Source organism: Oncorhynchus kisutch, linkage group LG28 (assembly GCF_002021735.2).
Source record: "Oncorhynchus kisutch isolate 150728-3 linkage group LG28, Okis_V2, whole genome shotgun sequence".
Taxonomy (NCBI): domain Eukaryota; kingdom Metazoa; phylum Chordata; class Actinopteri; order Salmoniformes; family Salmonidae; genus Oncorhynchus; species Oncorhynchus kisutch.
The window spans coordinates 50,292,594-50,320,275 of NC_034201.2; the positions used below are offsets into that span (position 1 = coordinate 50,292,594).

Consider the following 27,682-nt stretch of genomic DNA (forward strand, 5'->3'; position numbering starts at 1 on the left):
AAGGAAACAAAAGTTTCTGAAACATTTGGAAACCTGTCTTACTCCATCGTAGTCAGTGATAATCCTGTTTTTTTAAATATGTTTTTTTTAAACGTGATGGCCCTTCGAGCCGAATAGGAACATTGTCCCGGAACAGCTGCTTGATGATTGTCAATGGGCTATAAACTCTGGTGGTCAGGTATGGAGGTGGTCAGGTGTGGAGGTGGTCAGGTATGGAGGTGGTCAGGTCTTAGATGAGTTGGTCAGGTGTGGCGGTGGTCAGGTATGGAGGTGGTCAGGTGTGGAGGTGGTCAGGTATGGAGGTGGTCAGGTGTGGAGGTGGTCAGGTATGGAGGTGGTCAGGTCTTAGATGAGTTGGTCAGGTGTGCTACTAAAAGGTGAACTACCTTAATGCCTGACTATGTAACTGATAATAAACAGGAGGACAAACTGGATAGACAACGATAATTGGTCAGGTGTTTTACAGGTGTGTTAGAGATACCGAAGGTATCCTATCTCTCTGACAGACCAGGTACCTGACTATTAAACAGGTGTCCTATCTCTCTGACAGACCAGGTACCTAACTATTAAACAGGTGTCCTATCTCTCTGACAGACCAGGTACCTGACTATTAAACAGGTGTCCTATCTCTCTGACAGACCAGGTACCTGACTATTAAACAGGTGTCCTATCTCTCTGACAGACCAGGTACCTGACTATTAAACAGGTGTCCTATCTCTCTGACAGACCAGGTACCTGACTATTAAACAGGTGTCCTATCTCTCTGACAGACCAGGTACCTGACTATTAAACAGGTGTCCTATTTCTCTGACCTACCAGGTACCTGACTATTAAACAGGTGTCCTATCTCTCTGACCTACCAGGTGCCTGACTATTAAACAGGTGTCCTATCTCTCTGACAGACCAGGTACCTGACTATTAAACAGGTGTCCTATCTCTCTGACCTACCAGGTACCTGACTATTAAACAGGTGTCCTATCTCTCTGACCTACCAGGTACCTGACTATTAAACAGGTGTCCTATCTCTCTGACAGACCAGGTACCTAACTATTAAACAGGTGTCCTATCTCTCTGACAGACCAGGTACCTAACTATTAAACAGGTGTCCTATCTCTCTATTAAACAGGTGTCCTATCTCTCTGACAGACCAGGTACCTGACTATTAAACAGGTATCCTATCTCTCTGACAGACCAGGTACCTGACTATTAAACAGGTATCCTATCTCTCTGACAGACCAGGTACCTAACTATTAAACAGGTGTCCTATCTCTCTGACAGACCAGGTACCTAACTATTAAACAGGTGTCCTATCTCTCTATTAAACAGGTGTCCTATCTCTCTGACAGACCAGGTACCTGACTATTAAACAGGTATCCTATCTCTCTGGCAGACCAGGTACCTGACTATTAAACAGGTATCCTATCTCTCTGACAGACCAGGTACCTAACTATTAAACAGGTGTCCTATCTCTCTGACAGACCAGGTACCTAACTATTAAACAGGTGTCCTATCTCTCTATTAAACAGGTGTCCTATCTCTCTATTAAACAGGTGTCCTATCTCTCTGACAGACCAGGTACCTAACTATTAAACAGGTGTACTATCTCTCTGACAGACCAGGTACCTGACTATTAAACAGGTGTACTATCTCTCTGACAGACCAGGTACCTGACTATTAAACAGGTATCCTATCTCTCTGACAGACCAGGTACCTGACTATTAAACAGGTATCCTATCTCTCTGACAGACCAGGTACCTAACTATTAAACAGGTGTCCTATCTCTCTGACAGACCAGGTACCTAACTATTAAGCAGGTGTCCTATCTCTCTATTAAACAGGTGTCCTATCTCTCTATTAAACAGGTGTCCTATCTCTCTGACAGACCAGGGACCTAACTATTAAACAGGTGTCCTATCTCTCTATTAAACAGGTGTCCTTTCTCTCTGACAGACCAGGTACCTGACTATTAAACAGGGGTCCTATCTCTCTGACAGACCAGGTACCTGACTATTAAACAGGTGTCCTATCTCTCTGACAGACCAGGTACCTGACTATTAAACAGGTGTCCTATCTCTCTGACAGACCAGGTACCTGACTATTAAACAGGTGTCCTATCTCTCTATTAAACAGGTGTCCTATCTCTCTGACAGACCAGGTACCTGACTATTAAACAGGGGTCCTATCTCTCTGACAGACCAGGTACCTGACTATTAAACAGGTGTCCTATCTCTCTGACAGACCAGGTACCTGACTATTAAACAGGTGTACTATCTCTCTATTAAACAGGTGTCCTATCTCTCTATTAAACAGGTGTACTATCTCTCTGACAGACCAGGTACCTGACTATTAAACATGTGTCCTATCTCTCCATTAAACAGGTGTCCTATCTCTCTGACAGACCAGGTACCTAACTATTAAACAGGTGTCCTATCTCTCTATTAAACAGGTGTCCTATCTCTCTGACAGACCAGGTACCTGACTATTAAACAGGTGTACTATCTCTCTATTAAACAGGTGTCCTATCTCTCTGACAGACCAGGTACCTAACTATTAAACAGGTGTCCTATCTCTCTATTAAACAGGTGTCCTATCTCTCTGACAGACCAGGTACCTAACTATTAAACAGGTGTCCTATATCTCTATTAAACAGGTGTCCTATCTCTCTGACAGACCAGGTACCTGACTATTAAACAGGTGTACTATCTCTCTATTAAACAGGTGTCCTATCTCTCTATTAAACAGGTGTCCTATCTCTCTGACAGACCAGGTACCTGACTATTAAACAGGTGTCCTATCTCTCTGACAGACCAGGTACCTGACTATTAAACAGGTGTCCTATCTCTCTGACAGACCAGGTACCTGACGATTAAACAGATGTCCTATCTCTCTGACAGACCAGGTACCTGACTATTAAACAGGTGTCCTATCTCTCTGACAGACCAGGTACCTGACTATTAAACAGGTGTCCTATCTCTCTATTAAACAGGTGTCATATCTCTCTGGCATACCAGGTACCTGACTATTAAACCGGTGTCCTATCTCTCTGACAGACCAGGTACCTGACTATTAAACAGGTGTCCTATCTCTCTGACATACCAGGTACCTGACTATTAAACAGGTGTAGTATCTCTCTGACATACCAGGTACCTGACTATTAAACAGGTGTCCTATCTCTCTGACAGACCAGGTACCTGACTATTAAACAGGTGTCCTATCTCTCTGACAGACCAGGTACCTGACTATTAAACAGGTGTCCTATCTCTCTATTAAACAGGTGTCCTATCTCTCTGACAGACCAGGTACCTGACTATTAAACAGGGGTCCTATCTCTCTGACAGACCAGGTACCTGACTATTAAACAGGTGTCCTATCTCTCTGACAGACCAGGTACCTGACTACTAAACAGGTGTACTATCTCTCTATTAAACAGGTGTCCTATCTCTCTATTAAACAGGTGTACTATCTCTCTGACAGACCAGGTACCTGACTATTAAACAGGTGTCCTATCTCTCCATTAAACAGGTGTCCTATCTCTCTGACAGACCAGGTACCTAACTATTAAACAGGTGTCCTATCTCTCTATTAAACAGGTGTCCTATCTCTCTGACAGACCAGGTACCTGACTATTAAACAGGTGTACTATCTCTCTATTAAACAGGTGTCATATCTCTCTGACAGACCAGGTACCTAACTATTAAACAGGTGTCCTATCTCTCTATTAAACAGGTGTCCTATCTCTCTGACAGACCAGGTACCTGACTATTAAACAGGTGTAGTATCTCTCTGACATACCAGGTACCTGACTATTAAACAGGTGTCCTATCTCTCTGACAGACCAGGTACCTGACTATTAAACAGGTGTCCTATCTCTCTGACAGACCAGGTACCTGACTATTAAACAGGTGTCCTATCTCTCTATTAAACAGGTGTCCTATCTCTCTGACAGACCAGGTACCTGACTATTAAACAGGGGTCCTATCTCTCTGACAGACCAGGTACCTGACTATTAAACAGGTGGCCTATCTCTCTGACAGACCAGGTACCTGACTATTAAACAGGTGTACTATCTCTCTATTAAACAGATGTCCTATCTCTCTATTAAACAGGTGTACTATCTCTCTGACAGACCAGGTACCTGACTATTAAACAGGTGTCCTATCTCTCCATTAAACAGGTGTCCTATCTCTCTGACAGACCAGGTACCTAACTATTAAACAGGTGTCCTATCTCTCTATTAAACAGGTGTCCTATCTCTCTGACAGACCAGGTACCTGACTATTAAACAGGTGTACTATCTCTCTATTAAACAGGTGTCATATCTCTCTGACAGACCAGGTACCTAACTATTAAACAGGTGCCCTATCTCTCTATTAAACAGGTGTCCTATCTCTCTGACAGACCAGGTACCTGACTATTAAACAGGTGTACTATCTCTCTATTAAACAGGTGTCCTATCTCTCTATTAAACAGGTGTCCTATCTCTCTGAGAGACCAGGTACCTGACTATTAAACAGGTGTCCTATCTCTCTGACAGAGCAGGTACCTGACTATTAAACAGGTGTCCTATCTCTCTGACAGACCAGGTACCTGACTATTAAACAGGTGTACTATCTCTCTATTAAACAGGTGTCCTATCTCTCTATTAAACAGGTGTCCTATCTCTCTGACAGACCAGGTACCTGACTATTAAACAGGTGTCCTATCTCTCTGACAGACCAGGTACCTGACTATTAAACAGGTGTCCTATCTCTCTATTAAACAGGTGTCATATCTCTCTGACATACCAGGTACCTGACTATTAAACCGGTGTCCTATCTCTCTGACAGACCAGGTACCTGACTATTAAACAGGTGTCCTATCTCTCTGACATACCAGGTACCTGACTATTAAACAGGTGTAGTATCTCTCTGACATACCAGGTACCTGACTATTAAACAGGTGTCCTATCTCTCTGACAGACCAGGTACCTGACTATTAAACAGGTGTCCTATCTCTCTGACAGACCAGGTAGCTGACTATTAAACAGGTGTCCTATCTCTCTGACAGACCAGGTACCTGACTATTAAACAGGTGTCCTATCTCTCTGACAGACCAGGTACCTGACTATTAAACAGATGTCCTATCTCTCTGACAGACCAAGTACCTGACTATTAAACAGGTGTACTATCTCTCTGACAGACCAGGTACCTGACTATTAAACAGGTGTACTATCTCTCTATTAAACAGGTGTCCTATCTCTCTGACAGACCAGGTACCTGACTATTAAACATGTGTCCTATCTCTCTGACAGACCAGGTACCTGACTATTAAACAGGTGTACTATCTCTCTATTAAACAGGTGTCCTATCTCTCTATTAAACAGGTGTCCTATCTCTCTGACAGACCAGGTACCTGACTATTAAACAGGTGTCCTATCTCTCTGACAGAGCAGGTACCTGACTATTAAACAGGTGTCCTATCTCTCTGACAGACCAGGTACCTGACTATTAAACAGGTGTACTATCTCTCTATTAAACAGGTGTCCTATCTCTCAATTAAACAGGTGTCCTATCTCTCTGACAGACCAGGTACCTGACTATGAAACAGGTGTCCTATCTCTCTGACAGACCAGGTACCTGACTATTAAACAGGTGTCCTATCTCTCTATTAAACAGGTGTCATATCTCTCTGACATACCAGGTACCTGACTATTAAACCGGTGTCCTATCTCTCTGACAGACCAGGTACCTGACTATTAAACAGGTGTCCTATCTCTCTGACATACCAGGTACCTGACTATTAAACAGGTGTAGTATCTCTCTGACATACCAGGTACCTGACTATTAAACAGGTGTCCTATCTCTCTGACAGACCAGGTACCTGACTATTAAACAGGTGTCCTATCTCTCTGACAGACCAGGTAGCTGACTATTAAACAGGTGTCCTATCTCTCTGACAGACCAGGTACCTGACTATTAAACAGGTGTCCTATCTCTCTGACAGACCAGGTACCTGACTATTAAACAGATGTCCTATCTCTCTGACAGACCAAGTACCTGACTATTAAACAGGTGTACTATCTCTCTGACAGACCAGGTACCTGACTATTAAACAGGTGTACTATCTCTCTATTAAACAGGTGTCCTATCTCTCTGACAGACCAGGTACCTGACTATTAAACATGTGTCCTATCTCTCTGACAGACCAGGTACCTGACTATTAAACAGGTGTCCTATCTCTCTATTAAACAGGTGTCCTATCTCTCTGACATACCAGGTACCTGACTATTAAACAGGTGTCCTATCTCTCTGACAGACCAGGTACCTGACTATTAAACAGGTGTACTATCTCTCTGACAGACCAGGTACCTGACTATTAAACAGGTATCCTATCTCTCTGACAGACCAGGTACCTGACTATTAAACAGGTATCCTATCTCTCTGACAGACCAGGTACCTAACTATTAAACAGGTGTCCTATCTCTCTGACAGACCAGGTACCTAACTATTAAACAGGTGTCCTATCTCTCTATTAAACAGGTGTCCTATCTCTCTATTAAACAGGTGTCCTATCTCTCTGACAGACCAGGTACCTAACTATTAAACAGGTGTCCTATCTCTCTATTAAACAGGTGTCCTATCTCTCTGACAGACCAGGTACCTGACTATTAAACAGGGGTCCTATCTCTCTGACAGACCAGGTACCTGACTATTAAAAAGGTGTCCTATCTCTCTGACAGACCAGGTACCTGACTATTAAACAGGTGTCCTATCTCTCTGACAGACCAGGTACCTGACTATTAAACAGGTGTCCTATCTCTCTGACAGACCAGGTACCTGACTATTAAACAGGTGTCCTATCTCTCTATTAAACAGGTGTCCTATCTCTCTGACATACCAGGTACCTGACTATTAAACAGGTGTCCTATCTCTCTATTAAACAGGTGTCCTCTCTCTCTGACAGACCAGGTACCTGACTATTAAACAGGTGTCCTATCTCTCTGACAGACCAGGTACCTGACTATTAAACAGGTGTCCTATCTCTCTGACAGACCAGGTACCTGACTATTAAACAGGTGTCCTATCTCTCTATTAAACAGGTGTCCTATCTCTCTGACAGACCAGGTACCTGACTATTAAACAGGGGTCCTATCTCTCTGACAGACCAGGTACCTGACTATTAAACAGGTGTCCTATCTCTCTGACAGACCAGGTACCTGACTATTAAACAGGTGTACGATCTCTCTATTAAACAGGTGTCCTATCTCTCTATTAAACAGGTGTACTATCTCTCTGACAGACCAGGTACCTAACTATTAAACAGGTGTCCTATCTCTCTATTAAACAGGTGTCCTATCTCTCTGACAGACCAGGTACCTGACTATTAAACAGGTGTACTATCTCTCTATTAAACATGTGTCCTATCTCTCTGACAGACCAGGTACCTAACTATTAAACAGGTGTCCTATCTCTCTATTAAACAGGTGTCCTATCTCTCTGACAGACCAGGTACCTAACTATTAAACAGGTGTCCTATCTCTCTATTAAACAGGTGTCCTATCTCTCTGACAGACCAGGTACCTGACTATTAAACAGGTGTACTATCTCTCTATTAAACAGGTGTCCTATCTCTCTATTAAACAGGTGTCCTATCTCTCTGACAGACCAGGTACCTGACTTTTAAACTGGTGTCCTATCTCTCTGACAGACCAGGTACCTGACTATTAAACAGGTGTCCTATCTCTCTGACAGACCAGGTACCTGACGATTAAACAGATGTCCTATCTCTCTGACAGACCAGGTACCTGACTATTAAACAGGGGTCCTATCTCTCTGACAGACCAGGTACCTGACTATTAAACAGGTGTCCTATCTCTCTATTAAACAGGTGTCATATCTCTCTGACATACCAGGTACCTGACTATTAAACCGGTGTCCTATCTCTCTGACAGACCAGGTACCTGACTATTAAACAGGTGTCCTATCTCTCTGACATACCAGGTACCTGACTATTAAACAGGTGTAGTATCTCTCTGACATACCAGGTACCTGACTATTAAACAGGTGTACTATCTCTCTATTAAACAGGTGTCCTATCTCTCTATTAAACAGGTGTACTATCTCTCTGACAGACCAGGTACCTGACTATTAAACAGGTGTCCTATCTCTCCATTAAACAGGTGTCCTATCTCTCTGACAGACCAGGTACCTAACTATTAAACAGGTGTCCTATCTCTCTATTAAACAGGTGTCCTATCTCTCTGACAGACCAGGTACCTGACTATTAAACAGGTGTACTATCTCTCTATTAAACAGGTGTCATATCTCTCTGACAGACCAGGTACCTAACTATTAAACAGGTGTCCTATCTCTCTATTAAACAGGTGTCCTATCTCTCTGACAGACCAGGTACCTAACTATTAAACAGGTGTCCTATCTCTCTATTAAACAGGTGTCCTATCTCTATGACATACCAGGTACCTGACTATTAAACAGGTGTACTATCTCTCTATTAAACAGGTGTCCTATCTCTCTATTAAACAGGTGTCCTATCTCTCTGACAGACCAGGTACCTGACTATTAAACAGGTGTCCTATCTCTCCATTAAACAGGTGTCCTATCTCTCTGACAGACCAGGTACCTAACTATTAAACAGGTGTCCTATCTCTCTATTAAACAGGTGTCCTATCTCTCTGACAGACCAGGTACCTGACTATTAAACAGGTGTACTATCTCTCTATTAAACAGGTGTCATATCTCTCTGACAGACCAGGTACCTAACTATTAAACAGGTGTCCTATCTCTCTATTAAACAGGTGTCCTATCTCTCTGACAGACCAGGTACCTAACTATTAAACAGGTGTCCTATCTCTCTATTAAACAGGTGTCCTATCTCTATGACATACCAGGTACCTGACTATTAAACAGGTGTACTATCTCTCTATTAAACAGGTGTCCTATCTCTCTATTAAACAGGTGTCCTATCTCTCTGACAGACCAGGTACCTGACTATTAAACAGGTGTCCTATCTCTCTGACAGACCAGGTACCTGACTATTAAACAGGTGTCCTATCTCTCTATTAAACAGGTGTCATATCTCTCTGACATACCAGGTACCTGACTATTAAACCGGTGTCCTATCTCTCTGACAGACCAGGTACCTGACTATTAAACAGGTGTCCTATCTCTCTGACATACCAGGTACCTGACTATTAAACAGGTGTAGTATCTCTCTGACATACCAGGTACCTGACTATTAAACAGGTGTCCTATCTCTCTGACAGACCAGGTACCTGACTATTAAACAGGTGTCCTATCTCTCTGACAGACCAGGTACCTGACTATTAAACAGGTGTCCTATCTCTCTGACAGACCAGGTACCTGACTATTAAACAGGTGTCCTATCTCTCTGACAGACCAGGTACCTGACTATTAAACAGATGTCCTATCTCTCTGACAGACCAAGTACCTGACTATTAAACAGGTGGACTATCTCTCTGACAGACCAGGTACCTGACTATTAAACAGGTGTACTATCTCTCTATTAAACAGGTGTCCTATCTCTCTGACAGACCAGGTACCTGACTATTAAACATGTGTCCTATCTCTCTGACAGACCAGGTACCTGACTATTAAACAGGTGTCCTATCTCTCTATTAAACAGGTGTCCTATCTCTCTGACATACCAGGTACCTGACTATTAAACAGGTGTCCTATCTCTCTGACAGACCAGGTACCTGACTATTAAACAGGTGTACTATCTCTCTGACAGACCAGGTACCTGACTATTAAACAGGTATCCTATCTCTCTGACAGACCAGGTACCTGACTATTAAACAGGTATCCTATCTCTCTGACAGACCAGGTACCTAACTATTAAACAGGTGTCCTATCTCTCTGACAGACCAGGTACCTAACTATTAAACAGGTGTCCTATCTCTCTATTAAACAGGTGTCCTATCTCTCTGACAGCCCAGGTACCTAACTATTAAACAGGTGTCCTATCTCTCTATTAAACAGGTGTCCTATCTCTCTGACAGACCAGGTACCTGACTATTAAACAGGTGTCCTATCTCTCTGACAGACCAGGTACCTGACTATTAAACCGGTGTCCTATCTATCTGACAGACCAGGTACCTGACTATTAAACAGGTGTCCTATCTCTCTGACAGACCAGGTACCTGACTATTAAACAGGTGTCCTATCTCTCTGACAGACCAGGTACCTGACTATTAAACAGGTGTCCTATCTCTCTGACAGACCAGGTACCTGACTATTAAACAGATGTCCTATCTCTCTGACAGACCAAGTACCTGACTATTAAACAGGTGGACCATCTCTCTGACAGACCAGGTACCTGACTATTAAACAGGTGTACTATCTCTCTATTAAACAGGTGTCCTATCTCTCTGACAGACCAGGTACCTGACTATTAAACATGTGTCCTATCTCTCTGACAGACCAGGTACCTGACTATTAAACAGGTGTCCTATCTCTCTATTAAACAGGTGTCCTATCTCTCTGACATACCAGGTACCTGACTATTAAACAGGTGTCCTATCTCTCTGACAGACCAGGTACCTGACTATTAAACAGGTGTACTATCTCTCTGACAGACCAGGTACCTGACTATTAAACAGGTATCCTATCTCTCTGACAGACCAGGTACCTGACTATTAAACAGGTATCCTATCTCTCTGACAGACCAGGTACCTAACTATTAAACAGGTGTCCTATCTCTCTGACAGACCAGGTACCTAACTATTAAACAGGTGTCCTATCTCTCTATTAAACAGGTGTCCTATCTCTCTGACAGCCCAGGTACCTAACTATTAAACAGGTGTCCTATCTCTCTATTAAACAGGTGTCCTATCTCTCTGACAGACCAGGTACCTGACTATTAAACAGGTGTCCTATCTCTCTGACAGACCAGGTACCTGACTATTAAACCGGTGTCCTATCTATCTGACAGACCAGGTACCTGACTATTAAACAGATGTCCTATCTCTCTGACAGACCAGGTACCTGACGATTAAACAGGTGTCCTATCTCTCTATTAAACAGGTGTCCTATCTCTCTGACAGACCAGGTACCTGACTACTAAACAGGTGTCCTATGTCTCTGACATACCAGGTACCCGACTATTAAACAGGTGTCCTATCTCTCTGAAATACCAGGTACCTGACTATTAAACAGGTGTCCTATCTCTCTGACAGACCAGGTACCTGACTATTAAACAGGTGTCCTATCTCTCTGACAGACCAGGTACCTGACTATTAAACAGGTGTCCTATCTCTCTGACAGACCAGGTACCTGACTATTAAACAGGTGTCCTATCTCTCTGACAGACCAGGTACCTGACTATTAAACAGATGTCCTATCTCTCTGACAGACCAGGTACCTGACTATTAAACAGGACTACTATCTCTCTGACAGACCAGGTACCTGACTATTAAACAGGTATCCTATCTCTCTGACAGACCAGGTACCTAACTATTAAACAGGTGTCCTATCTCTCTGACAGACCAGGTACCTAACTATTAAACAGGTGTCCTATCTCTCTATTAAACAGGTGTCCTATCTCTCTGACAGCCCAGGTACCTAACTATTAAACAGGTGTCCTATCTCTCTATTAAACAGGTGTCCTATCTCTCTGACAGACCAGGTACCTGACTATTAAACAGGTGTCCTATCTCTCTGACAGACCAGGTACCTGACTATTAAACAGGTGTCCTATCTCTCTGACAGACCAGGTACCTGACGATTAAACAGGTGTCCTATCTCTCTATTAAACAGGTGTCCTATCTCTCTGACAGACCAGGTACCTGACTACTAAACAGGTGTCCTATGTCTCTGACATACCAGGTACCCGACTATTAAACAGGTGTCCTATCTCTCTGAAATACCAGGTACCTGACTATTAAACAGGTGTCCTATCTCTCTGACAGACCAGGTACCTGACTATTAAACAGGTGTCCTATCTCTCTGACAGACCAGGTACCTGACTATTAAACAGGTGTCCTATCTCTCTATTAAACAGGTGTCCTATCTCTCTATTAAACAGGTGTCCTATCTCTCTGACAGACCAAGTACCTGACTATTAAACAGGTGTCCTATCTCTCTGACAGACCAGGTACCTGACTATTAAACAGGTGTCCTATCTCTCTGACAGACCAGGTACCTGACTATTAAACAGGTGTCCTATCTCTCTGACAGACCAGGTACCTGACTATTAAACAGGTGTCCTATCTCTCTGACAGACCAGGTACCTGACTATTAAACAGGTGTCCTATCTCTCTATTAAACAGGTGTCCTATCTCTCTGACATACCAGGTACCTGATTATTAAACAGGTGTCCTATCTCTCTGACAGACCAGGTACCTGACTATTAAACAGGGGTCCTATCTCTCTATTAAACAGGTGTCCTATCTCTCTGACAGACCAGGTACCTGACTATTAAACAGGTGTCCTATCTCTCTGACAGACCAGGTACCTGACTATTAAACAGGTGTCCTATCTCTCTATTAAACAGGTGTCCTATCTCTCTGACATACCAGGTACCTGACTATTAAACAGGTGTACTATCTCTCTGACAGACCAGGTACCTGACTATTAAACATGTGTCCTATCTCTCTGACAGACCAGGTACCTGACGATTAAACAGATGTCCTATCTCTCTGACAGACCAGGTACCTGACTATTAAACAGGTGTCCTATCTCTCTATTAAACAGGTGTCATATCTCTCTGACATACCAGGTACCTGACTATTAAACAGGTGTCCTATCTCTCTATTAAACAGGTGTAGTATCTCTCTGACATACCAGGTACCTGACTATTAAACAGGTGTCCTATCTCTCTGACAGACCAGGTACCTGACTATTAAACAGGGGTCCTATCTCTCTGACAGACCAGGTACCTGACTATTAAACAGGTGTCCTATCTCTCTGACAGACCAGGTACCTGACTATTAAACAGGTGTCCTATCTCTCTGACAGACCAGGTACCTGACTATTAAACAGGTGTCCTATGTCTCTGACATACCAGGTACCTGACTATTAAACAGGTGTCCTATCTCTCTGAAATACCAGGTACCTGACTATTAAACAGGTGTACTATCTCTCTATTAAACAGGTGTCCTATCTCTCTGACAGACCAGGTACCTGACTATTAAACAGGTGTCCTATGTCTCTGACATACCAGGTACCTGACTATTAAACAGGTGTCCTATCTCTCTGAAATACCAGGTACCTGACTATTAAACAGGTGTCCTATCTCTCTGACAGACCAGGTACCTGACTATTAAACAGGTGTCCTATCTCTCTGACAGACCAGGTACCTGACTATTAAACAGGTGTCCTATCTCTCTGACAGACCAGGTACCTGACTATTAAACAGGTGTCCTATCTCTCTGACAGACCAGGTACCTGACTATTAAACATGTGTCCTATCTCTCTGACAGACCAGGTACCTGACTATTAAACAGGTGTCCTATCTCTCTATTAAACAGGTGTCCTATCTCTCTGACATACCAGGTACCTGACTATTAAACAGGTGTCCTATCTCTCTGACAGACCAGGTACCTGACGATTAAACAGGTGTCCTATCTCTCTGACCTACCAGGTACCTGACTATTAAACAGGTGTCCTATCTCTCTATTAAACAGGTGTCCTTTCTCTCTATTAAACAGGTGTCCTATCTCTCTGACATACCAGGTACCTGACTATTAAACGGGTGTCCTATCTCTCTGACAGACCAGGTACCTGACTATTAAACAGGTGTCCTATCTCTCTGACAGACCAGGTACCCGACTATTAAACAGGTGTCCTATCTCTCTATTAAGCAGGTGTACTATCTCTCTATTAAACAGGTGTCCTATCTCTCTGACATACCAGGTACCTGACTATTAAACATGTGTCCTATCTCTCAATTAAACAGGTGTCCTATCTCTCTGACAGAACAGGTACCCGACTATTAAACAGGTGTCCTATCTCTCTATTAAACAGGTGTCCTATCTCTCTGACATACCAGGTACCTGACTATTAAACAGGTGTCCTATCTCTCTGACAGACCAGGTACCTGACTATTAAACAGGTGTCCTATCTCTGACAGACCAGGTACCTGACTATTAAACAGGTGTCCTATCTCTCTGACCTACCAGGTACCTGACTATTAAACAGGTGTCCTATCTCTCTGACAGACCAGGTACCTGACTATTAAACAGGTGTCCTATCTCTCTATTAAACAGGTGTCCTATCTCTCTGACATACCAGGTAACTGACTATTAAACAGGTGTACTATCTCTCTGACAGACCAGGTACCTGACTATTAAACAGGTGTCCTATCTCTCTGACAGACCAGGTACCTGACGATTAAACAGGTGTCCTATCTCTCTGACAGACCAGGTACCTGACTATTAAACAGGTGTACTATCTCTCTGACAGAACAGGTACCTGACTATTAAACAGGTGTACTATCTCTCTGACAGACCAGGTACCTGACTATTAAACAGGTGTCCTATCTCTCTGACAGACCAGGTACCTGACTATTAAACAGGTGTCCTATCTCTCTGACAGACCAGGTACCTGACTATAAAACAGGTGTCCTATCTCTCTGACAGACCAGGTACCTGACTATTAAACAGGTATCCTATCTATCTGACAGACCAGGTACCTGACTATTAAACAGATGTCCTATCTCTCTATTAAACAGGTGTCCTATCTCTCTGACCTACCCGGTACCTGACTATTAAACAGGTGTCCTATCTCTCTGACAGACCAGGTACCTGACGATTAAACAGGTGTCCTATCTCTCTATTAAACAGGTGTCCTATCTCTCTGAAATACCAGGTACCTGACTATTAAACAGGTGTCCTATCTCTCTGACAGACCAGGTACCTGACTATTAAACAGGTGTCCTATCTCTCTGACAGACCAGGTACCTGACTATTAAACAGGTGTCCTATCTCTCTGACAGACCAGGCACCTGACTATTAAACAGGTGTCCTATCTCTCTGACAGACCAGGTCCCTGACTATTAAACAGGTGTCCTATCTCTCTATTAAACAGGTGTCCTATCTCTCTGACATACCAGGTACCTGACTATTAAACAGGTGTACTATCTCTCTGACAGACCAGGTACCTGACTATTAAACAAGTGTACTATCTCTCTAACAGACCAGGTACCTGACTATTAAACAGGTGTCCTATCTCTCTGACATACCAGGTACCTGACTATTAAACAGGTGTCCTATCTCTCTGACAGACCAGGTACCTGACTATTAAACAGGTGTCCTATCTCTCTGACAGACCAGGTACCTGACTATTAAACAGGTGTCCTATCTCTCTGAAATACCAGGTACCTGACTATTAAACAGGTGTACTATCTCTCTATTAAACAGGTGTCCTATCTCTCTGACAGACCAGGTACCTGACTATTAAACAGGTGTCCTATGTCTCTGACATACCAGGTACCTGACTATTAAACAGGTGTCCTATCTCTCTGAAATACCAGGTACCTGACTATTAAACAGGTGTCCTATCTCTCTGACAGACCAGGTACCTGACTATTAAACAGGTGTCCTATCTCTCTGACAGACCAGGTACCTGACTATTAAACAGGTGTCCTATCTCTCTGACAGACCAGGTACCTGACTATTAAACAGGTGTCCTATCTCTCTGACAGACCAGGTACCTGACTATTAAACATGTGTCCTATCTCTCTGACAGACCAGGTACCTGACTATTAAACAGGTGTCCTATCTCTCTATTAAACAGGTGTCCTATCTCTCTGACATACCAGGTACCTGACTATTAAACAGGTGTCCTATCTCTCTGACAGACCAGGTACCTGACGATTAAACAGGTGTCCTATCTCTCTGACCTACCAGGTACCTGACTATTAAACAGGTGTCCTATCTCTCTATTAAACAGGTGTCCTTTCTCTCTATTAAACAGGTGTCCTATCTCTCTGACATACCAGGTACCTGACTATTAAACGGGTGTCCTATCTCTCTGACAGACCAGGTACCTGACTATTAAACAGGTGTCCTATCTCTCTGACAGACCAGGTACCCGACTATTAAACAGGTGTCCTATCTCTCTATTAAGCAGGTGTACTATCTCTCTATTAAACAGGTGTCCTATCTCTCTGACATACCAGGTACCTGACTATTAAACATGTGTCCTATCTCTCAATTAAACAGGTGTCCTATCTCTCTGACAGAACAGGTACCCGACTATTAAACAGGTGTCCTATCTCTCTATTAAACAGGTGTCCTATCTCTCTGACATACCAGGTACCTGACTATTAAACAGGTGTCCTATCTCTCTGACAGACCAGGTACCTGACTATTAAACAGGTGTCCTATCTCTGACAGACCAGGTACCTGACTATTAAACAGGTGTCCTATCTCTCTGACCTACCAGGTACCTGACTATTAAACAGGTGTCCTATCTCTCTGACAGACCAGGTACCTGACTATTAAACAGGTGTCCTATCTCTCTATTAAACAGGTGTCCTATCTCTCTGACATACCAGGTAACTGACTATTAAACAGGTGTACTATCTCTCTGACAGACCAGGTACCTGACTATTAAACAGGTGTCCTATCTCTCTGACAGACCAGGTACCTGACGATTAAACAGGTGTCCTATCTCTCTGACAGACCAGGTACCTGACTATTAAACAGGTGTACTATCTCTCTGACAGAACAGGTACCTGACTATTAAACAGGTGTACTATCTCTCTGACAGACCAGGTACCTGACTATTAAACAGGTGTCCTATCTCTCTGACAGACCAGGTACCTGACTATTAAACAGGTGTCCTATCTCTCTGACAGACCAGGTACCTGACTATAAAACAGGTGTCCTATCTCTCTGACAGACCAGGTACCTGACTATTAAACAGGTATCCTATCTATCTGACAGACCAGGTACCTGACTATTAAACAGATGTCCTATCTCTCTATTAAACAGGTGTCCTATCTCTCTGACCTACCCGGTACCTGACTATTAAACAGGTGTCCTATCTCTCTGACAGACCAGGTACCTGACGATTAAACAGGTGTCCTATCTCTCTATTAAACAGGTGTCCTATCTCTCTGAAATACCAGGTACCTGACTATTAAACAGGTGTCCTATCTCTCTGACAGACCAGGTACCTGACTATTAAACAGGTGTCCTATCTCTCTGACAGACCAGGTACCTGACTATTAAACAGGTGTCCTATCTCTCTGACAGACCAGGCACCTGACTATTAAACAGGTGTCCTATCTCTCTGACAGACCAGGTCCCTGACTATTAAACAGGTGTCCTATCTCTCTATTAAACAGGTGTCCTATCTCTCTGACATACCAGGTACCTGACTATTAAACAGGTGTACTATCTCTCTGACAGACCAGGTACCTGACTATTAAACAAGTGTACTATCTCTCTAACAGACCAGGTACCTGACTATTAAACAGGTGTCCTATCTCTCTGACATACCAGGTACCTGACTATTAAACAGGTGTCCTATCTCTCTGACAGACCAGGTACCTGACTATTAAACAGGTGTCCTATCTCTCTGACAGACCAGGTACCTGACTATTAAACAGGTATCCTATCTCTCTGACAGACCAGGCACCTGACGATTAAACAAGTGTCCTATCTCTCTATTAAACAGGTGTCCTATCTCTCTGACAGACCAGGTACCTGACTATTAAACAGGTGTCCTATCTCTCTGACATACCAGGTACCTGACTATTAAACAGGTGTCCTATCTCTCTATTAAACAGGTGTACTATCTCTCTATTAAACAGGTGTCCTATCTCTCTGACAGACCAGGTACCTGACTATTAAACAGGTGTCCTATCTCTCTGACAGACCAGGTACCTGACTATTAAACAGGTGTCCTATCTCTCTATTAAACAGGTGTCCTATCTCTCTGACATACCAGGTACCTGACTATTAAACAGGTGTCCTATCTCTCTGACAGACCAGGTACCTGACTATTAAACAGGTGTCCTATCTCTCTATTAAACAGGTGTCCTATCTCTCTGACAGACCAGGTACCTGACTATTAAACAGGTGTCCTATCTCTCTATTAAACATGTGTCCTATGTCTCTGACATACCAGGTACCTGACTATTAAACAGGTGTACTATCTCTCTGACAGACCAGGTACCTGACGATTAAACAGGTGTCCTATCTCTCTGACAGACCAGGTACCTGACTATTAAACAGGTGTACTATCTCTCTGACAGACCAGGTACCTGACTATTAAATAGGTGTACTATCTCTCTGACAGAACAGGTACCTGACTATTAAACAGGTGTCCTATCTCTCTGACAGACCAGGTACCTGACTATTAAACAGGTGTCCTATCTCTCTGACAGACCAGGTACCTGACTATTAAACAGGTATCCTATCTCTCTGACAGACCAGGTACCTGACTATTAAACATGTGTCCTATCTCTCTATTAAACAGGTGTCCTATCTCTCTATTAAACATGTGTACTATCTCTCTTTTAAACAGGTGTCCTATCTCTCTATTAAACAGGTGTCCTATCTCTCTGACAGACCAGGTACCTGACGATTAAACAGGTGTCCTATCTCTCTATTAAACAGGTGTCCTATCTCTCTGACAGACCAGGTACCTGACTATTAAACAGGTGTCCTATCTCTCTGACATACCAGGTACCTGACTATTAAACAGGTGTCCTATCTCTATGACATACCAGGTACCTGACTATTAAACAGGTGTCCTATCTCTCTGACATACCAGGTACCTGACTATTCATCAGGTGTCCTATCTCTCTGACAGACCAGGTAGCTGACTATTAAACAGGTGTCCTATCTCTCTGACAGACCAGGTACCTGACTATTAAACAGGTGTCCTATCTCTCTGACAGACCAGGTACCTGACTATTAAACAGATGTCCTATCTCTCTGACAGACCAGGTACCTGACTATTAAACAGTGTTTTAGATACAGGTGGTCAGGTGTGTTATTATCAGGAGACCTGTAGTCAGGTGTGTTATTATCAGGAGACCTGTAGTCAGGTGTGTTATTATCAGGAGACCTGTAGTCAGGTGTGTTATTATCAGGAGACCTGTAGTCAGGTGTGTTATTATCAGGAGACCTGTAGTCAGGTGTTAGTCAGGTGTGTTACTATCAGGAGACCTGTAGTCAGGTATGTTACTATCAGGAGACCTGTAGTCAGGTGTGTTACTAACAGGAGACCTGTCGTCAGGTGTGTAATTATCAGGAGACCTGTCGTCAGGTGTGTTATTATCAGGAGACCTGTAGTTAGGTGTGTTATTATCAGGAGTACTGTAGTCAGGTGTGTTATTATCAGGAGACCTGTAGTCAGGTGTGTTACTATCAGGAGACCTGTAGTCAGGTGTTAGTCAGGTGTGTTACTATCAGGAGACCTGTAGTCAGGTGTTAGTCAGGTATGTTACTATCAGGAGACCTGTAGTCAGGTGTGTTACTATCAGGAGACCTGTAGTCAGGTGTTAGTCAGGTGTGGTACTATCAGGAGACCTGTAGTCAGGTGTGTTATTATCAGGAGACCTGTAGTCAGGTGTTAGTCAGGTGTGTTACTATCAGGAGACCTGTAGTCAGGTGTGTTATTATCAGGAGACCTGTAGTCAGGTGTGTTACTATCAGGAGACCTGTAGTCAGGTGTGTTACTATCAGGAGACCTGTAGTCAGGTGTGTTACTATCAGGAGACCTGTAGTCAGGTGTGTTACTATCAGGAGACCTGTAGTCAGGTGTTAGTCAGGTATGTTACTATCAGGAGACCTGTAGTTAGGTGTGTTACTATCAGGAGACCTGTAGTCAGGTGTTAGTCAGGTGTGGTACTATCAGGAGACCTGTAGTCAGGTGTGTTATTATCAGGAGACCTGTAGTCAGGTGTGTTACTATCAGGAGACCTGTAGTCAGGTGTTGGTCAGGTGTGTTACTATCAGGAGACCTGTAGTCAGGTGTTAGTCAGGTATGTTACTATCAGGAGACCTGTAGTCAGGTGTGTTACTATCAGGAGACCTGTAGGCAGGTGTTAGTCAGGTGTGGTACTATCAGGAGACCTGTAGTCAGGTGTGTTATTATCAGGAGACCTGTAGTCAGGTGTTAGTCAGGTGTTACTATCAGGAGACCTGTAGTCAGGTGTGTTATTATCAGGAGACCTGTAGTCAGGTGTGTTACTATCAGGAGACCTGTAGTCAGGTGTGTTACTATCAGGAGACCTGTAGTCAGGTGTGTTACTATCAGGAGACCTGTAGTCAGGTGTGTTACTATCAGGAGACCTGTAGTCAGGTGTTAGTCAGGTATGTTACTATCAGGAGACCTGTAGTTAGGTGTGTTACTATCAGGAGACCTGTAGTCAGGTGTGTTACTATCAGGAGACCTGTAGTCAGGTGTGTTACTATCAGGAGACCTGTAGTCAGGTGTGTTACTATCAGGAGACCTGTAGTCAGGTGTGTTATTATCAGGAGACCTGTAGTCAGGTGTCTTACTATCAGGAGACCTGTAGTCAGGTGTGTTACTATCCGGAGACCTGTAGTTAATTGTTAGTCAGGTGTGTTACTATCAGGAGACCTGTAGTCAGGTGTGTTACTATCAATAGACCTGTAGTTGGGTGTTAGTCAGGTGTGTTACTATCAGGAGACCTGTAGTTAGGTGTTAGTCAGGTATGTTACTATCAGGAGACCTGTAGTCAGGTGTGATACTATCAGGAGACCTGTAGTCAGGTGTGTTACTATCAGGAGACCTGTAGTCAGGTGTGTTACTATCAGGAGACCTGTAGTTAGGTGTGTTACTATCAGGAGACCTGTAGTCAGGTGTGTTATTATCAGGAGACCTGTAGTCAGGTGTGTTACTATCAGGAGACCTGTAGTCAGGTGTGTTACTATCAGGAGACCTGTAGTCAGGTGTGTTACTATCAGGAGACCTGTAGTCAGGTGTTAGTCAGGTGTGTTACTATCAGGAGACCTGTAGTCAGGTGTTATTCAGGTGTGTTACTATCAGGAGACCTGTAGTCAGGTGTGTTACTATCAGGAGACCTGTAGTCAGGTGTGTTATCTCTATGTGTTTTACAGGTGTTGTGTGTTACAGGTACTGTCACATGTTTTACCTTTATGCCTGGCTAGGTAGCGGCCCAAAAAGATGATTAGACACAAGGTAATGAAGACCACCACCGCCACCACTCCACCAATCAGAGCATGGTCTGGTCCGCGCTGCCCCATGGCGTTGGGATCTGGAGGGAGAGGAGGGAAGGAGAAGAGGGGGAGTGCGGGAGGGAGAGTTAAGGAGGGGAGGAGGGGGGAAAGGAGGGGGGGAGGAGAGGGAGAGTTAAGGAGGGGAGGAGGAGGGGGGAAAGGAGGGGGAGAGGAGAGGGAGAGTTAAGGAGGGGAGGAGGGGGTAAGGAGAGAAGGGGAGGGAGGTTTTATGATATTTCTTTTATCTCTCAGATATCGGACAGACAACTTCCTTTTGATTTTATTATTGTCTCCGTTCCACTGGTCCACCTTATAGAGGCTAGACCTGTTATGCTATAATAGTGGTTATCCCCCCCCCCCCCCCCCCACACACACACACACACACCACCTCTACCTAAGTATGTCAGGTTATGGATAAAATATCCCCATCCGAGTCCGTGTGGTTCCTGCTTCTGGCACAGCCACAGAAGGCCAACTGATAAAAACATGGCTATTATGTACTACACAAGGAAAGGTTTGTGTTGTTAATATAGGTAATTCTACAGTATAATTTCACTGGGTCGTCTAATTCACAGCATCAGGGGACACGTTGAAACATGACTTTATTCTCTACATTCATTCTATAAATATTGCCACTTTATTCACAACATTATTTAGACTTTATTCTCAAAAAAAGTATTGCAAAGTACCACTAACCGTCCGTGTTTCTTGTATTTTCTCTTGAAGCAGAATATAAATATAATATAATATAGTATAATATAATATACCAGTGAATGTAGATGAAAATACAGACCATGTTCAGGGTAATCAGGAAGAAGACCTGACGACAGACCATGTTCAGGCTAATCAGGAAGAAGACCTGACGACAGACCATGTTCAGGCTAATCAGGAAGAAGACCTGACGACAGACCATGTTCAGGCTAATCAGGAAGAAGACCTGACGACAGACCATGTTCAGGCTAATCAGGAAGAAGACTACAGACCATGTTCAGGCTAATCAGGAAGAAGACCTGACGACAGACCATGTTCAGGGTAATCAGGAAGAAGACTACAGACCATGTTCAGGGTAATCAGGAAGACGACAGACCATGTTCAGGGTAATCAGGTAGAAGACCTGACTACAGACCATGTTCAGGGTAATCAGGAAGACTACAGACCATGTTCAGGGTAATCAGGAAGAAGACCTGACTACAGACCATGTTCAGGGTAATCAGGAAGAAGACTACAGACCATGTTCAGGGTAATCAGGAAGAAGACTACAGACCATGTTCAGGGTAATCAGGAAGACGACAGACCATGTTCAGGGTAATCAGGTAGAAGACCTGACTACAGACCATGTTCAGGGTAATCAGGAAGACTACAGACCATGTTCAGGGTAATCAGGAAGAAGACCTGACTACAGACCATGTTCAGGGTAATCAGGAAGAAGACTACAGACCATGTTCAGGGTAATCAGGAAGAAGACTACAGACCATGTTCAGGGTAATCAGGTAGAAGACCTGACTACAGACCATGTTCAGGGTAATAAGGAAGAGTACAGACCATGTTCAGGGTAATCAGGAAGAAGACTACAGACCATGTTCAGGGTAATCAGGAAGACGACTACAGACCATGTTCAGGGTAATCAGGAAGACGACTACAGACCATGTTCAGGCTAATCAGGAAGATGACTACAGACCATGTCCTCTATGGAGTAAACCTTGCGAGTGCACTATATACGGAATAAGGTGCCATAGGGCTCTGGTCTAAAGTAGTGCACTATATAGGGAATAGGGTGTCGTAGGGCTCTGGTCTAAAGTAGTGCACTATATAGGGAGTAGGGTGCATTAGGGCTCTGGTCTAAAGTAGTGCACTATATAGGGAATAGGGTGCATTAGGGCTCTGGTCTAAAGTAGTGCACTATATAGGGAATAGGGTGCATTAGGGCTCTGGTCTAAAGTAGTGCACTATATAGGGAATAGGGTGCATTAGGGCTCTGGTCTAAAGTAGTGCACTATATAGGGAATAGGGTGCATTAGGGCTCTGGTCTAAAGTAGTGCACTATATAGGGAATAGGGTGCATTAGGTCTCTGGTCTAAAGTAGTGCACTACCTAGGGAATAGGGTGCCAAAGGGCTCTGTCCAAAGTAGTGCACTATGTAGTGTGCCATTTGGAACATAGACGTTGTTAGGTGCCCTTCCCACTAATCCACAGAGGCTTTCTCTCATGTATCCTAGCGTTTGACCTATGCCCTAGTTTCTGTCCTGTGTCCTGTTTTTTAAATCCTCACAGAATGGAATGAATACTGAATATTTGATTAACTTCATCCAGCCCAGACACATCGTATGTGATTTTGTCTTCACTGACACCAAACTATAGCAGACGTATGACTTGTAGCTCATTTCTGTGCTGAGGTATTTGGTATTTGTATGTGTGTTTGGGTGTAACAGGCCATGACAGAGGGCTGATAGGGGGCAGTCAGACAGACAGAAAGAACAGAGGGAAGAGAGAGAACTGAATGCATTAACAGACAGTCTACTCTCTCCTTTTCTCTATCTCCACCTCAAACCCCACCCCTCTCTCTTTCTCTCCATCTCCCCTTCTCTCTACTTTCTCATCAACCCAGGTGGCGCAAATTCAACATTCCTCAGCTGTCCGCTCTACTGACCAAGCAAGACCACAGCAGCGTGACCACAGTGTGTGAGTGTGTGTGTGGTCGAGTGTGACAGCCAGGGCATTCGGACCGTGGAGGGTTATGGAGCAATACAAAGCCTGCTGCTTACATGTTTTAGAGAGAGGGTTGGGGGTATAGATGGGGTGAGAGAGAGAGAAGACAGGAAGCGAGGAGAGAGAGAGAGACATGACAGCGAGAGGACAGAGAGAGCACAGACAGAGGACCGAGAGAGGACAGAGAGAGAGAGAGGACAGAGAGAGAGGGAGAGAGAGAGAGGACAGAGAGAGATGGAGAGAGAGAGAGGACAGAGAGAGAGGGAGAGAGAAGACAGAGAGAGAGGGAGAGAGAGAGGACAGAGAGAGATTACAGAGCGGACAGAGAAGACAGAGAGAGAGACAGAGAGAGATTACAGAGCGGACAGAGAGGACAGAGAGAGTGACCACAGCAGTGCTGTTAGCAATAACCTCCCGGGACTGTGCCTCAAAACCTGCTGTTAACCTGGCCCACCACTCCACCCTGGACATGAACAGCCTTTATAACCAGGTCCACCTCTATAAAGGCAGCAGTCCCCACCTTTGCCAGAACCCTGAAGGACATCACCCTCAACCGCAACCCAAGCACCACACACAGGAGCATCGGAGAAACGGACACCCTGCCCAGACCAGCAAGACCCCCCCGGAGGATCCACACCAAAAGGACCTACACCCAGACCACAGCACAACCATCCACATCCCCACCCCAACCAGTACACCCCTCCCCACCCCTCCCCAAACAAACCCTGGCCACACCCTATATATGCCCCCCAGATCAGACCTATGCCCCTTCTGACAGCAGGACATGTGCCCAGGGCGTGAGCAGAGTAACAGGCCCAACCCCCACTATTACACCTGTCCATGCCCCTTCCTGCAACAGGCCCAACCCCCACTATTACACCTCCCCAAGCCCCTTCCTATAACAGGCCCAACCCCCACTATTACACCTGCCCATGCCCCTTCCTACAACAGGCCCAACCCCCACTAATACACCTGCCCAAGCCTCTTCCAGCAACAGGCCCAACCCCCACTAATACACCTGCCCAAGCACCTTCCTGCAACAGGCCCAACCCCCACTATTACACCTCTCCAAGCCCCTTCCTGCAACAGGCCCAACCCCCACTAATACACCTGCCCAAGCTTCTTCCTGCAACAGGCCCAACTCCCACTAATACACCTTCCCAAGCCCCATCCTGCAACAGGCCCAACCCCCACTATTACATCTGCCGAATCCCCACTAATACACCTGTCCAACCCTCACTAATACACCTGCCCAAGCCCCATCCTTCAACAGGCCCAACTCCCACTAATACACCTGCCCAACCCCACTAATACACCTGCCCAAGCACCTTCCTGAAACAGGCCCAACCCCCACTAATACACCTTCCTATCCCCATCCTACAACAGGCCCAACCCCCACTAATACACCTGCCCAAGCCCCATCCTACAACAGGCCCAACCCCACTATTACACCTGCCGAAACCCCTTCCTACAACAGGCCCAACCCCCACTAATACACCTGCCTAAACCCCTTCCTACAACAGGCCGAACCCCCACTAATACACCTGCCTAAACCCCATCCTACAACAGGCCCAACCCCACTATTACACCTGCCCAAGCCCCGTCCTACAACAGGCCCAACCCCCACTAATACACCTGCCCAAGCCCCATCCTGCAACTGGCCCACTGGTTGTCCTCTAGGTTACAGAGAGCTGGTAGTCCCATCCACCAAACTACCAGGTATGAAACATGGTATAGACATGAAACATGTCTCAGCCTCCAGTATTTATGCTGCAGTAGTTTATGTGTCAGGGGGCTAGGGTCAGTTTGTTATATCTGGAGTACTTCTCCTGTCCTATTCGGTGTCCTATGTGAATCTAAGTGTGCGTTCTCTAATTCTCTCCTTCTCTCTCTCGGAGGACCTGAGCCCTAGGACCATGCCCCAGGATTACCTGACATGATGACTCCTTGCTGTCCCCAGTCCACCTGGCCGTGCTGCTGCTCCAGTTTCAACTGTTCTGCCTTCTTATTATTCGAACATGCTGATCATTTATGAACATTTGAACATCTTGGCCATGTTCTGTTTTAATCTCCACCCGGCACAGCCAGAAGAGGACTGGCCACCCCACATATGCTCTCTCTAATTCTCTCTTTTTTTCTCTCTCTCTCGGAGGACATGAGCCCTAGGACCATGCCCCAGGACTACCTGACATGATGACTCCTTGCTGTCCCCAGTCCATCTGACTGTGCTGCTGCTCCAGTTTCAACTGTTCTGCCTTATTATTATACGACCATGCTAGTCATTTATGAACATTTGAACATCTTGGCCATGTTCTGTTATAATCTCCACCCGGCACAGCCAGAAGAGGACTGGCCACCCCACATAGCCTGGTTCCTCTAGGTTTCTTCCTAGGTTTTGGCCTTTCTAGGGAGTTTTTCCTAGCCACCGTGCTTCTACACCTGCATTGCTTGCTGTTTGGGGTTAAAGGCTGGGTTTCTGTACAGCACTTTGAGATATCAGCTGATGTACGAAGGGCTATATAAATACATTTGATTTGATTTGATTTGGTATAGATGAGACGGACCCAACTATTAAAGACTACCAGAACCCACTGGATTCTCCAATTACATTGAATGAACTACAAGACAAATTACAAACCCTCCATCCAAAAATGGCCTGTGGTGTTGATGGGATCCTCAATGAAATTATAATATATACAGACCACAAGTTCCAATTGGCTATACTAAAACTCTTTAACATCCTCCTCAGCTCTGGCATCTTCCCCAATATTTGGGACCAAGGACTGATCACCCCAATCCACACAAATGTAGACAAATGTGACCCCAATAACTACCGTGGGATATGCATCAACAGCATTATCATTAACAGCAGACTCGTACATTTCCTCAGTGAAAACAATGTACTGAGCAAATGGCACATTGAATTTTTACCAAATTACCATACGACAGACAACGTGTTCACCCTGCACACCCTAATTGACAAACCAACAAACCAACACAAAGGCAAAGTCTTCTCATGCTTTGTTGATTTCAAAAAAAGCTTTTGACTCAATTTGTCTTGAGGGTCTGCTATACGAATGGATGGAAAGTGGTGTTGGGGGGAAAAACACGCATTATTCTAAAATCCATGAACACAAACAACAAGTGTTAAAATTGGCCCTGACAGTAAATCTCAGTAAGACCAAAATAATGGTGTTCCAAAAAAGGTCCAGTTGCCAGGAGCACAAATACAAATTCCACACGAAAAACTATACATACCTTGGGCTAAACATCAGCGCCACAGGTAACTTCCACAAAGCTGTGAACGAGAGACAAGGCAAGAAGGGCATTCTATGCCATCAAAAAAACACATAAAATTCAACATACCAATTAGGATTTGGCTACAAAATACATGAATCATTTATAGAACCCATTGCCCTTTATTTTTGTGAGGTCTGGGGTCCGCTCACTAACCAAGAATTCACTAAATGGGACAAACACCAAATTGAGACTCCGCATGCAGAATTCTGCAAAAATATCCCCCGTGTACAACGTAGAACACCAAATAATGCAGAGCAGAATTAGGCCGATACCCACTAATGATCAAAATCCAGAAAAGTGCCGTTAAATTCTACAACCACCTAAAAGGAAGCGATGCCCAAACCTTACATGAAGAAACAATCACCTATAGAGAGATGAACCTGGAGAAGAGTCCCCTAAGCAAGCTGGTCCTGTTCACAAACACACCCTACAGAGAGATGAACCTGGAGAAGAGTCCCCTAAGCAAGCTGGTCCTGTTCACAAACACACCCTACA

The 27,682-nt window shown here is 44.4% G+C and overlaps 1 protein-coding gene across 1 annotated transcript in view; it reads right to left on the minus strand.

Annotated features, from left to right (window-relative positions):
* The window catches only part of LOC109883925 (cell adhesion molecule 2), a 505,186-nt gene that overhangs the window by 1,055 nt on the left and 476,449 nt on the right, over nucleotides 1–27,682 (minus strand). The window contains exon 9 of the mRNA XM_031807555.1: nucleotides 21,097–21,219. Coding sequence (XP_031663415.1) covers nucleotides 21,097–21,219 — 123 coding nt within the window. The remainder of the gene's footprint in view (nucleotides 1–21,096; nucleotides 21,220–27,682) is intronic.